The sequence below is a fragment of the Struthio camelus genome, chromosome 16 (genome assembly GCF_040807025.1).
Source record: "Struthio camelus isolate bStrCam1 chromosome 16, bStrCam1.hap1, whole genome shotgun sequence".
NCBI lineage: Eukaryota > Metazoa > Chordata > Aves > Struthioniformes > Struthionidae > Struthio > Struthio camelus.
This window is the reverse complement of record NC_090957.1, coordinates 18,041,498-18,054,259: the sequence shown is the minus strand read 5'-3', so window position 1 is coordinate 18,054,259 and position 12,762 is coordinate 18,041,498. Positions and strand designations below refer to the sequence as shown.

Here is a 12,762-nt window from a genome sequence, read left to right as displayed (position 1 = left end):
TAACCACCCAAGCTCCCACACAGCCCCTTCTCGCCGGGTGCTGGACAAAGGTAGAGGCAGGTGTCCCCACCCGGAGGTGGCGGCTGGCCTTCAGCAGCCTCCCTTCAGACCTTTGCACCCCTGCGAGGGTGAGGCGGTTCGGCTGCCGCCTGCCCACCGCCTCTCAACAGGAGAGCCCCGGCCCAGAGGGCGATCCCTGGTTCAAGGCGGGAGCCCAAGGTCGCCCTGGCCCTTGGGGGCCGTTTGTGGTGCGGATGGACGGTGAAGGAGGGGGTGGAGGCCGCCCAGAGCCGCCGCCCAGGCCACTAATGCCTACAGCAGAGGGGAAGGCCCTTTGGCCCTGGGGGATGTGCTGAGAAGCCCCTGCCTTTGACCGGTAAACTTTGGCCGGGGGGCTCTCAGGACACCCCCATCCTCTGGCCGTGGGCCTCAAGGCACGCCACCCTGCAGAGCCCGAGTCCCTGGCGCCTGTGCAGGGGGACCCAGCCCGTAGCCAGCACCTGGGGGGTCCCCTGCCCTGGCCCCATGCGCCGAGGTCCCCGTCCCCAGGCAACACGCAGGGGGAGAGCTTCCCAGCCCCGACTCCCACCGCGGGGTCCCCCACACCCCGCTAGCACCTGGGGGGGTCCCCAGCCCACAGCCACAACACTGGGGGGGGGGAGCCGTCCCTGGCCCCACACGGAGGCCCCTCAGCCCCTAGCCAAAGCATGGGGGGACCCTGCCCCTCGCCCCCCCGTGCCGCTCCGCTCCGCACCGGTCCGCCCCCAGGCGCCAGCCCCACGGCCCCAGCGCGGCAGCCGGGGGCGGGGAGGCGGCGGGGCGGCCCCGGCCGTGCCCATAAGGTGGGCGGGTGGCGGCGGCGGCCGTGGCGGCCCATGGCGGCGGCGGCGGCGCGGTGCCTGCGGGGCGCCCGGCGCCTCCTGCCCGCGGGCGCCGGGCGGGAGAGCCGCGAGCTGGCGCGGCTGGCGGGGCCCGTGGTGAGAGCCGGGGCTCGGCGGGGGGCGGGCCGGGGCGCCGGGCCCCTCAGGGCGGGAGGGGACGGGAGTGGGGGACGTGGGATGCGGGGGAGGCACTGTGTGAAACCGGGGCCGGCCGCGGCGCTCCCAGCCGCGCCGGGAGCCGTCCCGATGGGATGGCGCCATCCCTGAGGCGGCGCCGTCCCTGTCGCGGCGAAGGGCGCCTCCCTGACGGGCGCCGGGGCTAACGGCCGCCGCGCGCCGGGGCTAACGGCCGCCGCGCGCCGGGGCTAACGGTCATCGCGCGCCGGGGCTAACGGCCGCCGCGCGGAGGTGAGGCGAGGGGCCGCGGCCGCGGGGGTCGGACCGGCCGGCAGAGCCCGGCACCACGCCGCCACCGCGGCCGTCCCCGTGCCTCCTGGCCGGGCCCGGCGGCTTTCGAGGCAGTGCTGCCTCCCGCCTGGCGCCGTGCGTGGCGCTGGACCCGGCTCCAACGCGGCTGGTTCATCCCCATCCAACCTCCCCGTGGCTTTCGCGGTGAAAGGGACAGAGAGGTGTTTTTCTTCCTTAACAATCCAAAGGGCTCCGAGGCCCCGAGGTTTCTCCTCCCCTTGCAGGTCTGTGCTATCTCAGCTCCATCCTCTTCCAAAATGCCTTTGTGTTTGTCTTTACCTGCCACCTAATTTGCTTAAGGCCCAGCTAGAATTAACGCACAATCACTTATTCCTTAATTATCATCCAATTGTTTATTCTTTGTCACAGGCATTCCTGTTGCTGCCCAGCTTAATCCATTGAGCCAACATGTGTGAACGTGGCTTTAAAAGAAGAGTAGTGGATGTGTGTGTGTTTGGGGTTAAGCTGTTTAACCCCAGTGCTCTGCGAAACCTGGCTGCAGCCCCTGGCTCTGCCACGTTACCCTCGTGTGACCTTAGGCAGGTCACCGTGGTTGACACCTGCTCCTTGGGCAGGCCTCCCAAAAGACGTCAGGTGCTAAGGTACCCCAAGGCCGGCTCTCCTCGATCCTTTGTGGACTGGGGTTCATCTGCAAGGAGACAAACCCTTCCCCGTTCCCATCTTCTCCGTGTAGCCAGGGACTGACTGTGCAGCACTGAGCACATGCAGGCTTCCCCTCGGTGCAGATGTTTCTGCACCCCAGCGAAACATGCACTGCCACAGTCAGAAATGGGCCCTGGTCTAAATCTATAAACCATTAAGTTTTGTGACTTGACTCTTCTACTCTGTCCAATAAATAATTTTGTCCTGAATAATTTTTTTGAGACCTCCTCTCACATTAGAGCACTAACCTGCTGCGACCAGACAGCAGAGGAAGTCAAGTCTGGTTTCGGTTTCCCTAGCTGAATACCTCAGCCCCAGCTCGCTCCCCAGGGTGGTTCTAGATTTGGTTCAGTATACTTCTCCATATGCCCAGATAACCTCAAAACCAAACCTCAATCTGCCTTCCAGGTGTAGCTGTCATTAGTAAATGCTCATTTTGTGTCAATCCCTGTGCTGGAAAAATTGTGGAGGTACAGACCCCTCCTGAGGGGATTACTCACAGCCGGCTGAACATGCCCGGGCCCAAGAGGAGGATCGCATCCGCAGGCAGCAGTGGGAGGTCTGGAGAGGAGCAGGCTTTGCTCTGCTCTTCCTCTGACCTCATAGGAGCTGGTTGTCCAGCAGCCAGCCCAGCTTGCAAACTGCTGGGAAGAAAGGAGCGTGAGCGAACATTGGGCACGGTTCTTGGCCGTGCCCACGAGTCAGCGGAGTATACACAGCTCTTGCTCCTACTCACTGGTTCTTGCTCTGCCATGACTCTGCGCCTTGGGTACCTGCAGAGCAGCTGCCCTCTTGCCAAGGGAAAAAAAAGTCTTGAATGTTGGGGTTTTTACACTCCACTGCTTTCTTGCTGGAAAAGTGGATTTTCAGTGGACCTGTTAAACCCCATGTAAACAAAGTCATCTAGCAGGTTGACTGTGTAACACTTAAATTCCACAGGGCTGGCCACTCCCAGCTTTAGGAGACAAAGCCACCTGGAGCATCTGAGAGGCCTAGTGCTGGCTTGTCTGCCCCAGGCAGCGTTTGCTGCAAAGGGACAGGTGGACAGGGACTATCTCTTGCTACAGGGACTGGTTCCTAGGAGAGCAGAGCCCTGGCCTCAAGGCACTGCTCTAACTGTAACATCAGGGAACTTGGACTGCTCGCACTCCGACTCCTGGAGCGAGGTGGTGTTTGTCAAGCTGCAATCAGTGCTTACCTCACGGTCTCCTTCTTCCATCCTAGTTTGTAGCCCAGCTACTGGGTTTCCTGATCAGTGTGGTCAGCTCCATATTCTGTGGCCATCTGGGGAAAGCTGAGCTAGATGCTGTGACACTGGCTGTGTCTGTAAGTATTACTTTTTCTTCTCCGCTTTAAAGCGTACAGATTGTGTGCTCCCCCTAAAAATTTAAAAAATTCCTGGGGGAACGCTTGCCTGAGAACCCCATGTGTAAGCACAGCCTGATGCAGCACCGACGCTGCATCTACCAAATTGCTGTTGTCCAGAGCGCAGCCAGGAGATGTGGGACTGAGCAGTAAATAACTGTGCCAGTACAAGGCCAGCACCTGGGCAGGGAGCTTGAGCCTGTGACCCAGTTCTTTGGACCTGCCAGACCTAGGCACACGTCTGTGGCTAGGAGTAGCACTGTTTGTGATCATTTAGATATTTGACCTGTGCTGGAGGATCCTTTTCCACAGCAGAAGAGGAAAGAAGCTATTTGGATAACATGTTATTCTGAGAAGCAGAGAAGGTCTGGAGACTTCCCAAAAACTCATAGCAGAACGTCTCCCCACCCAGCTGGGAGGGACACAGTGCTTTGGGCCAGGTCCCTTGTGACCCTCCCTTGCAGCCAGAGTTACCTCTCTCCTCCAGGTTATCAACGTGACGGGCATCTCCATTGGTTCTGGTTTAGCCTCAGCATGTGACACACTGATGTCCCAGGTCAGTAGCTGCTCCCCTCGTCCTGTGCCTGGTGGGGTTCAATGTGGTGGTGTCTCCTCTCCTATACAGTGTAATCTGGACACAGATGGTGGGAGGATGGCAGCTTCCAGCCAGCCTGGGGCTCCAAATGCACTGTCTGGAGCCTGTTCTCCTCAGGTGGGACATGGACAAGGAATGGATGGGGCTGAGCCAGACTCGCCCAGGAGCGATCCAGTGATCATGCCTGGGTAGCAAAGGGATGTGCATCCCAGCTGAGGTCCAGTTAAATCTAACCAGCCCAGTGCTAGTTGTTGCTGAGAGTGGGAGAAGAAACTGCATTTAATTGGTCTGTCACTACCTCTGGACCAGAGCCTCTGCCTCTTTCCCTCCAACCTTAACTCTCACCTTGGTGCTGTCTCCCCACTCAGACATATGGTGGCAAGAACCTGAAGCAGGTGGGCACCATCCTGCAGCGGGGGATCCTCATCCTGCTGCTGTGCTGCTTCCCTTGCTGGGCAGTCTTCATCAACACTGAGAGGCTCCTCCTGCTCATCCGACAGGACCCTGAGGTCTCCAGGTCGGGGGTGAGATCGAGTCTGACCCCTCTCTGGTCTGCTGTGTGTCAGGTGTCAGCTCTCCAGGCTCTGAAGACTCTGGTTCAGACAGGCCTTTCCAAGCTCTAGGGGGGGTGAACTCTGGGATCTTACTTGCCAACAAGGTCAGCAGAAACCAAGGTTATGGGTCCAGGGGCCCCTGAATCTTCTCTGGGAACTTTTAGGGTCCCCAGGCCAGCATGCCTGGGAGCTGAGGTGCTGCTGGGGCCTCTGTCTGTGTCCTCTGTAGCAAGAGGACTGCAGGGATTGTCCATCACCATTCAAGCCTGCTACAGGTATGGGTGGCTGGCAGTAGCTGCTTTTTCTCCTCCAACCCTTCTGGACTGGCATTTGGCTGCAGTTGAGTCGCCGCTTAGTCGAAGTCAAGGCCTTGCAGAGTTTGAGTGCAATCTTGCCAGGTTTGGCTCTTGCTTTCCTGTATTGTTAACTAGGCCAACAACTCTCTTTCCAGGTTAACGCAGCTCTACGTGATGATCTTTATTCCAGCTCTTCCTGTAAGTTGCTGCTAAAGCTATTACAAGTTCTATATCCCTCAGTAACATTTGGGGGAAAGAGGGAGGGTCTTTGCCCTGTGGATCACAGGGCAGCATGATTTAGGGTTTTACAATGGGCCCCTTGATCTTAGGCCTTAACAGATAATGCACTGGCCAGTGGATGTTGCACTGGCAAACATGCACTCTCTCATCTTACTGCGCAAAGGCTTTTACTGCAGGCCACATCTCTGCACAATAAGTAGCTGTCTACAGACATTGGAACCAGGGGCTTCACGGCTTTGCTCTTAGCTCAGAGATAAAGGCTGAAGGTTGCTATTAGCACACACTTGTAGCCACCTGATTCTTGGCTAGTTACTCTGTCTTTCTGAAGAGATTCTCCTAAGACAGGGAGCAGTACCCCTGGAAAACAAGTGTCTGTAGGTTATTGCTTTCTTCCAAGATTTACGGGCTCTCTCATGTTGATGGGGAAGCCTGGGAGATCTGCAGTTTGGAGGCCAATCTTTCATCTTGGGGGGAATGGAGACGGTTAGGGTCCAGCCCAGGAGAGGGACGGTGCTGCTCTGCAAGGCATAGATTCTCCACAGGGCCCAGGAGGGGAAGCTGCTCCGTGGTTTGCCTTTTGTTACTCCTGGCTTAGGGTGCCGCAGTGCCAGCAGCCCTCCAAGCTTAAAAGAGACCACAAGCCCCAATATATTGTTGTGACATGCCTGGCTATGGCATCCTGACAAGGTGGTGGGAGGAGCTAAGGAAAGGGTTTATCCATGAGTGTTAAATTGTAGCTGGCTGTTGAACCATAGCAGCACCAGGGTTCCTCTCTGTGTGGGGTGGTGGGGAGGGTTTCCGGACTGCCTGGACAGTGTGCGGCAGTACTGATGAAATGAATCCTTACTTTTACAGGCGGCATTTCTGTACCAGCTACAGACAAGATATTTACAAAGTCAGGTATTATGTAACTAACTGGGCTCTGGGCCACAGATTAAAGGTATTCCTAAGAACATAGATAAGGTTGGTGATCTAAGTTCATCCTGTCCTGGGGAGCACTGGGCTGAGAAATGTCTCATCCCTAGTCTTCAGCCAGCCCTGCAGAGCAAGGAGAAGTAATGGGGACCAGCCTTGGGTTGCTACAGTCTCCCCATTGCTACCTCCCAGTTCTCCACACTGAGTTGATTGCTCCAGGTGTTGAGCCCTGCATGCTGCCTTCCACCTGTCCAAGACAATCCTGTTTCACCTGGAACAGAAGCCATCCTTTTGGCTTTCTCCTTGGGCACTTGCAAATCATCTCCCCAGTGTTCTCTGGATGGTGATAGGGTCCGTGATGGCTGTGGGTTTGGGCAATGCTGGGAAAGCAAACTCCAAAGTTTGTCTTTGGCTTCCAGGCGATCATTTTGCCTCAGGTGATTACGGGTATTGCAGCCAACATCCTCAATGTGGCCATGAACGCCATCTTTCTGTATGCACTGAAGCTGGGCATGGTGTAAGTGTCAGCAGAGGTGGTGGCAGCCTCTCCCTGGGTGAAGGGGTTTTCTTAGGGCTGTGGGAGGGTGTCATGGGTGCCTAGTTCTGCAGCCCTATGCCCCCAGCCAACCAGCCTGGAAAGAAAAGGCTGGGGGAGGACCTGCATGTGCAGGTCTGGCTCATGACCCAAGAGGCAGCAAAGCCTTGTGCATCTGCTTCTTTCCCACAGCTGCCACAAGGCGCCCATGGGTGCCACCAGGGCTCTTTTGCTGGAGTCGAGGTAGGGAAGGATGTTTTTTGTAACCTGCCCATGTTTCTCCCCAGGGGCTCTGCCTGGGCCAACACTGTTTCTCAGTACACTCAGGCCATTCTCCTCTTCCTTTATGTGTGGTGGAAGAAGATCCATGTGGAGACCTGGGGAGGTACTCTTCATAGCTTAATCCTTTTAAAATACTGCTGTCTGGCCTTGGGGATTTGGCGCTGTCACCAGGACTCAGGGTGTAGGTCTGATACAGGGATTACCATCCTCTCAGTGTGGGAAGAGACTGTGGCCGTGAACCCAAGCCCATGACTGTAGGCTCAAGTCCATTCTCTTTCCCTGGCTCAGGGACACACTGCCATACAGAAAGACAAGACTGATGTCCTGGGAGCTGTGGCTTGTGGTTGCTGTCCTCAGAGAGAGTGTCCAGAAGAGCGTGTGGCTCCCCTTCCGGGAAGAGAGGGAGAGGGTGCATTCATTCTGCTTCACCTCTATGTTGCAGGCTGGACTAGGGACTGCCTGCAGGACTGGGGTTCCTTTATCCAGCTGGCTGTGCCCAGCATGCTCATGATGTGTATTGAGTGGTGGACTTTTGAGATCGGGAGCTTCCTGGCAGGTGAGTCCAAATCCTTTTCCTTCCTCTGATCCAAAAGAACATCTTCCAGTCATGCCTACCTTGGTGGCTGCCTCTCTGTTGTGCCCCCAAAACATCCTCTGCCAGCAGCTCCCTTGCACGCAGGGCTGGTTCAATAGGATGCTGCATTCATTAGATGGGAACCCTATAGCTGCCACCTCCTCACCAGCAAAGGAGTTTTAATTCTGACCTGATGAAGGAAGTGATAAATCTCTTCCAGGGCTGCTCAGCGTGGTGGAGCTGGGTGCACAGTCTGTGATCTATGAGCTCTCCTGTGCAGCGTACATGGTAAGGGCTGGGTATATCGAGCTGGGACTGGCTGAGGAGGGAAGCAGGGGTAGGAAGCAGAACCTGGTACCAGGCAGGCAATAACTCTCTGGCCTGCTGTGCAGCTGCACATCCAGAGGTGTGCTGCAGATGTGAAATCCCTTACTGCAGCCTGCCAACACCTGCTCAGAGGATACCTAGACTATGCTCACATTAGCATCATTGTGTTCCTGGATATGGCTATTGCATTTTTCAGCCTCCTCTGATGCATCCAAAAAGACTTTATGCCCATGGGGCAGGCAATAGCTTGCAGCTGCAGAGAGTAGCTTGGGGCTGGGTGTTAGTGACATCACTTTGCCCCTAATTCTCTACCCTGGAAGAAAAACTGCTGCAGGCTCTGCTGCCACCCACCTTCTCATTGTCTCCTACTCAGGTGCCACTAGGCTTCAGCGTGGCCACGAGCGTCAGAGTGGGCAATGCCTTGGGATCAGGGGATGCAGTGCAAGCCAAGACCTCCTGCATCACTGCTCTGCTGTGTTCAGGTCAGCCCAGGCTCCTTTGGAGGGGAATAAAGAGCAATTATCAGCAAAGGGTTCACAGAGCTGGGGAACCTCCAGCAGCTAAGACCCACTTGTTTGGACCCTCAAATGGGGAAGGCGGGACTCTGGCAGTTCCTCTTCCCTCTTAGGAGCCTGACAAAAAGGCTTTAATAGTTAAAAATGCAATTCAGCATTCTGTCCTCCAGCTCCAGAAGGTGGAGGGAGTATTTGGGGATGAAATGGGGAAAACGGACTTGTCCTCTACTGCAGTAACGTTTGGAGGTGAGCCAAGTCCAGATCCCATCACATAGAGCCCCCGAGATCCAGGCCTGGGATAGGCAAAATGTCCTGCTCTTTCCTGAGGCAAGCTGTTTGACTATTTCTTTTTCTTTCAGGAGTGTTTGCTGTAGTGGTTGCAACGTTACTGGGAGTCCTAAAGGATGTAGTGGGCTACATCTTCACCAGTGACAAGTGGGTTAACTGCTTTCTTTTAAGTACAATTACTTTCTTGGTGGGCCTGATATATAATGTCCCAGGAACAGCTCAGAAGCAGCTGACAGGTGGAGTTCATAAACCTCCATCTGGCAAACATTTCCCCAAAGGTTCCTCCCCGCTCCTTGTGTTACTGGACAGCATGGATGCTACTGACTCTGAGACAACACCATGGCAGTACCCAAGCTGCATGCACTCCCTGCAGGTCCAGTGGTCTGGGATCAGGCTTTCCAGCTGGCCAAGGGTGATGTGTGAGAACCTTTGGGCCAGGCTACCCTACTTTCCCTGACCAGCACATACATTTTTCCCATCAGGGAGATCGTTACCTTGGTGTCCAAAGTGATGACGATCTTTGCTCCGTTCCACTTGTTTGATGCAGCAGCAGTGAGTATTCCAAGATGTGAAGCAATTCCTCTCTGCAGGTGGTGGTGTAATGGAGAGCGCAGAACTATTTTTTTTTTGCTCTGAATCTGTTATAATGATATAGAGAAGCAACCTGAAAAACTGTCAAAGCAGTTGCTTGCATTAGCAGTAGCACTTCAACATCCCCCTGTGCTTGTAGCTGCCTGTTGGCATTACTGCCGAACAACCCAGTTCTCCCTCTCCTCCCCTGCCAATACTTCAGTTTTCTACTAGTTTGTCAGAGCAATGCAAGCAAGCAGCTGGATCTTTAGGGATGTCAGGTACCCACAGCACAGTGGCAGTGCTCATACAGCCTATTGGATGATAATTTCAGGCTCTTTCCTCCTGTCCTGTCCTGTCCCAGGGAGAGTGATGCAGGCGGTGTGGAAGGCCCTAAAGTCTGCTGGCACACCTCCCTCTGTGCCTGCAGGCAGCTCCACTTTATGGTCTATGGTCAGCAGTTAAACAAGAGGAACTTTACACCATGTTCTTTGAGATGTGGCCTTGGTCCCTCTCAGCTCTGCAGGACAGTGCTGTAGGCTCCCCTGTTTCCAGGGCCGTGCCATACCCTGAGCTCCTTTGGGTGGTATCAGCCATGGTAAGTGCTGTCCTACATGTTCATTCCTCTGCCTGTTTTCCTTAGGCGACCTGTGGCGGTGTGCTGAGGGGCGCAGGGAAACAGAAGATGGGTGCTATCGCCAATGCTATTGGCTATTACGCCATCGGCTTGCCCATCGGCATCTCGCTGATGTTCGCAGCTAAGCTGGGGGTGTTAGGTACGTTTGGCATTGGGGGGGTCTGGCTTTGTGCGAGCTGCCAACACTACTCCTGCTGGGCCAAACCCCATGGCCTTGGGCAGAGGCTCAGTCCTGGGACTTGTGCTTGGATCCTCCTTCAGGTTTGGTGGGCTGAATTACACACTGAATTGTTTAGCTGAGGTAGCCCCCATCAAATGGAGATTTGAGTGAATGGCAGCATCTCAGCTCCAGAACATGAACAGAGGTAAAAGTCCAGCACCTTAAGGAGCAAATTCTCTGCCAAATTTCTGCCACTTCCAAACCTGTGCGATTAAGCTGCAGAGAAAAGGGCTTAGTCGGCTGTGACTGTAATTAACTTGGGGCACTCTCCCTTTGATGGTAACTGGACCCAGGACTGATGCACTTGCTGTGAGTGAGCTTAGTGGCAGAGTTCCCAAGATGGCCCAGTAAATCCAGGCTTGCTCCCAGCATAGAGCTTACCTAGGAGCTGTTTCCTCTCGCTGCCTCTCAGGGGCAGCTCTCAGATCGAGACTGGGTTAGACTGAGCAAAGTTCTGACGCCCACCAAGGTCCTTGGGTATTTTGGCAGTCACTGACAAAAGCAGGATTTTCTCAAGCCCTCACTAAAGTCACTCTCCATTGTTGCAGGTCTGTGGGTGGGGATGATTGTTTGCATCTCTTTGCAAGCCCTTTCCTTCTCAGCCTTTGTCATACGCATGGACTGGAAGAAAGCTGCAGAAGAGGTAAGACTTGTGTTTCCCTCAAGTAGCTCTTAAAAGGTGTTAGGCCAGTTCCTGTCTAAGTACAAAGCTAGAGCCCTTCAGCCATTTGTGGGGAGATGGAAGCAAAGCATAATCTGTCCTTCTGCTATAGCACAGGAACGATTTGGTGCTGAGCTTGCTTGCTTTGGGAAGGTAGAGGAAGGAGGCTCAGGTTTGCTTGGCTGGGCAGGACATCCCTGCTCCAAGGAGAGCAACTCTTCTGTGTGTTTTTAGGCTCAAATCCGAGCTGGACTGGAAAAACAACTGGAAGACGTGAACTCCAATGGCACAGCTGCTAACAAAACATCTGTTCTGGGTATGTAACCAGGCCTGAAAACAGGGAGGGAGCCCAAGTTCTCCACCCAGCCCTTCCTTTGCTTCTCAGTCATGGCAGCAGTTCTGTCCTGCAGGCCCAGACAGTGGGAAAGAGCACAGTGTCTGGTGCTGGTCCCAGGCCAGTGGCACTTCTGCTGCATTTAGTAATAGGGGGTACAAGATACCTGTCCCCTGTCACCACCCTGGCTGCTCCAAGGAACTGCCACTGTCTGCATTACCAGGGAACACATGCCACTTTGCTGCTGCATGTCCCAGTGTCCTTGAGCCTTGGGAAAGGACCCTCAGGACTGTCACTAGCGCTTGTGCATAAGCGCTTATGCTTGTCCCAGCATAAGGCTGGGATCTCCTGGCTCTGCAGCTTGGCTTCCCTGAAGCACTCACCTCTGTCGCACAGATTACGTCTCTGTCAACGCAGACACTGCAGACACTGTGGTCCTGCCCAACAGCATCATGGGAGGTGAGAGGCAACCTGATCACCAGCTCATCATGCAGGAGGAGCCTACCGCCTCCACTGCTCCTCCAGTGGTAGGAAGAGCCCTCATCCTCCACCGGGTGCTGGTTGCTGCTGCAGCCGTTGCTGTTCTGCTCGCGGGCATGCTGGTTCGGCTCCTAACTGGCAATGGATAGAGCTATGTCAGTGTGCCGCCGAGGAACCGTGACTGCACAGAGCAGGAGGGCACATGGTAATGTCCTAGGAAGATGATGATCGGGGAAAGAATCCCCTGCCTCAGTAGCTTGTTAAGAGTCACTTTGCTCAATTTCTGGTTAAGTCAAAATGTCTCATCTCACATGCTCAGTTCTTAAAGGTGGCGAGGATGCAACACCCGGGAAGGAAGTGCATGAGAGGCTGTCCCCTCTCCTGCACTGCACTGGGGATGTCACTTGTGATGGGGCTAGAGCATGTCTTAGGGCTGGCTAGGGAAGGAGACAGGCCTTGTGCTACTGTCCTCCTAGACACTGGGAGCGTTTGACCACGTGCTTTGGTAATGGCAGAGGCTCATGCTACTCACAAAGCATGTTCTCTTGCAGACCTGCCTGTACCAGCATCTTGGCATGTCAGAGCCCACTCGCTAATGCTACAACAGTGCATTGCAGTGCAAGGCCAAATTTGTTGGAAAATGGCTGACTCCCATCAGGGCGCTGGTTGCTGGCTCCTGGCCCTGCTCTCCCCTGTGTTGGCAGGCACAGGGCCTAGAGCAACTCCCCTTTGCACTTTTGTAACCTGGCATTTTGATACAATAAAGTTTTCTGAGTAAAGGTTGTGTTGTTAACTGGGTGTGAGCACGGCCCCAGTCATGGACACTGCTAAACTATTAGGAGGGATACACGCGCCTGGTTTCTAGCACAAGCCTCACCTGAGCAGTTCTGTGCAGAATAACCAGCTTTCACAGGGAAATAACCTTAAACACTGGTCCTAGCTCCTGGCACTGGCCTCTGAGTCCGGCTGTGTGTTACAGCAACGTGGCCTATTTTAGCCTGGCTCACTGAGCACACAGCTCCTCTCTAATGCAAGCAGGGCTTCCACACTTCGGTTGCTCCCACCCCATTGCTGAATCATATGAGAAAGGGTTGTTTGATATGCAGCTGTGCAGCCCCAGACCAAAGTCTGAGCATGGGGACAGCTGCCAAGGAACTACCTTACATCTTAATGCAAATGCCCCCCCCGGCATTGCCTGCCCATTCCTGCCCTCAACGTCCAGCCCTGGGGTCTACAGGAGCTGTCTCTGGACAGGCTGGCTGCTGGGCTCCTTGCTCTTACCTGCAACTGCAGTGACAGCGAGGCTGCTGGCACTGTGGTGTAGCAGTGCGTGGGAGGTGAATGCCACATACAGCCTGCACA

At 55.1% G+C, this 12,762-nt stretch overlaps 1 protein-coding gene and 1 long non-coding RNA gene across 4 annotated transcripts; one reads left to right on the top strand and one right to left on the bottom strand.

Annotated features, from left to right (window-relative positions):
• The first annotated feature begins 785 nt into the window (after positions 1 to 785).
• Positions 786 to 12,179, top strand: SLC47A1 (solute carrier family 47 member 1). Of its 3 annotated transcripts, none has more exons than XM_068910482.1 (17): positions 786 to 842; positions 3,237 to 3,338; positions 3,865 to 3,933; positions 4,341 to 4,489; positions 4,978 to 5,020; positions 5,918 to 5,962; positions 6,397 to 6,494; positions 6,800 to 6,897; positions 7,237 to 7,350; positions 7,589 to 7,656; positions 8,069 to 8,177; positions 8,570 to 8,645; positions 8,981 to 9,050; positions 9,712 to 9,844; positions 10,474 to 10,568; positions 10,821 to 10,902; positions 11,317 to 12,179. In XM_068910482.1, the coding sequence occupies exons 3-17, from the start codon at positions 3,925 to 3,927 to the stop codon at positions 11,547 to 11,549; spliced, it is 1,422 nt and encodes a 473-aa protein (XP_068766583.1). In that variant the 5' UTR covers positions 786 to 842; positions 3,237 to 3,338; positions 3,865 to 3,924; the 3' UTR covers positions 11,550 to 12,179. The 3 variants fall into 3 exon arrangements, with proteins under 3 accessions (XP_068766583.1, XP_068766581.1, XP_068766582.1); XM_068910480.1 differs by having other exon boundaries at positions 823 to 977; XM_068910481.1 differs by lacking the exon at positions 786 to 842 and adding an exon at positions 1,077 to 1,289.
• LOC104142786 (uncharacterized) lies at positions 8,055 to 11,425 on the bottom strand. The gene is made up of 3 exons (XR_693786.2): positions 11,304 to 11,425; positions 8,993 to 9,136; positions 8,055 to 8,191 (listed from the first exon to the last, which is right to left on the bottom strand). It is a non-coding gene; the product is annotated as an uncharacterized lncRNA (long non-coding RNA).
• Positions 12,180 to 12,762: the final 583 nt, after the last annotated feature.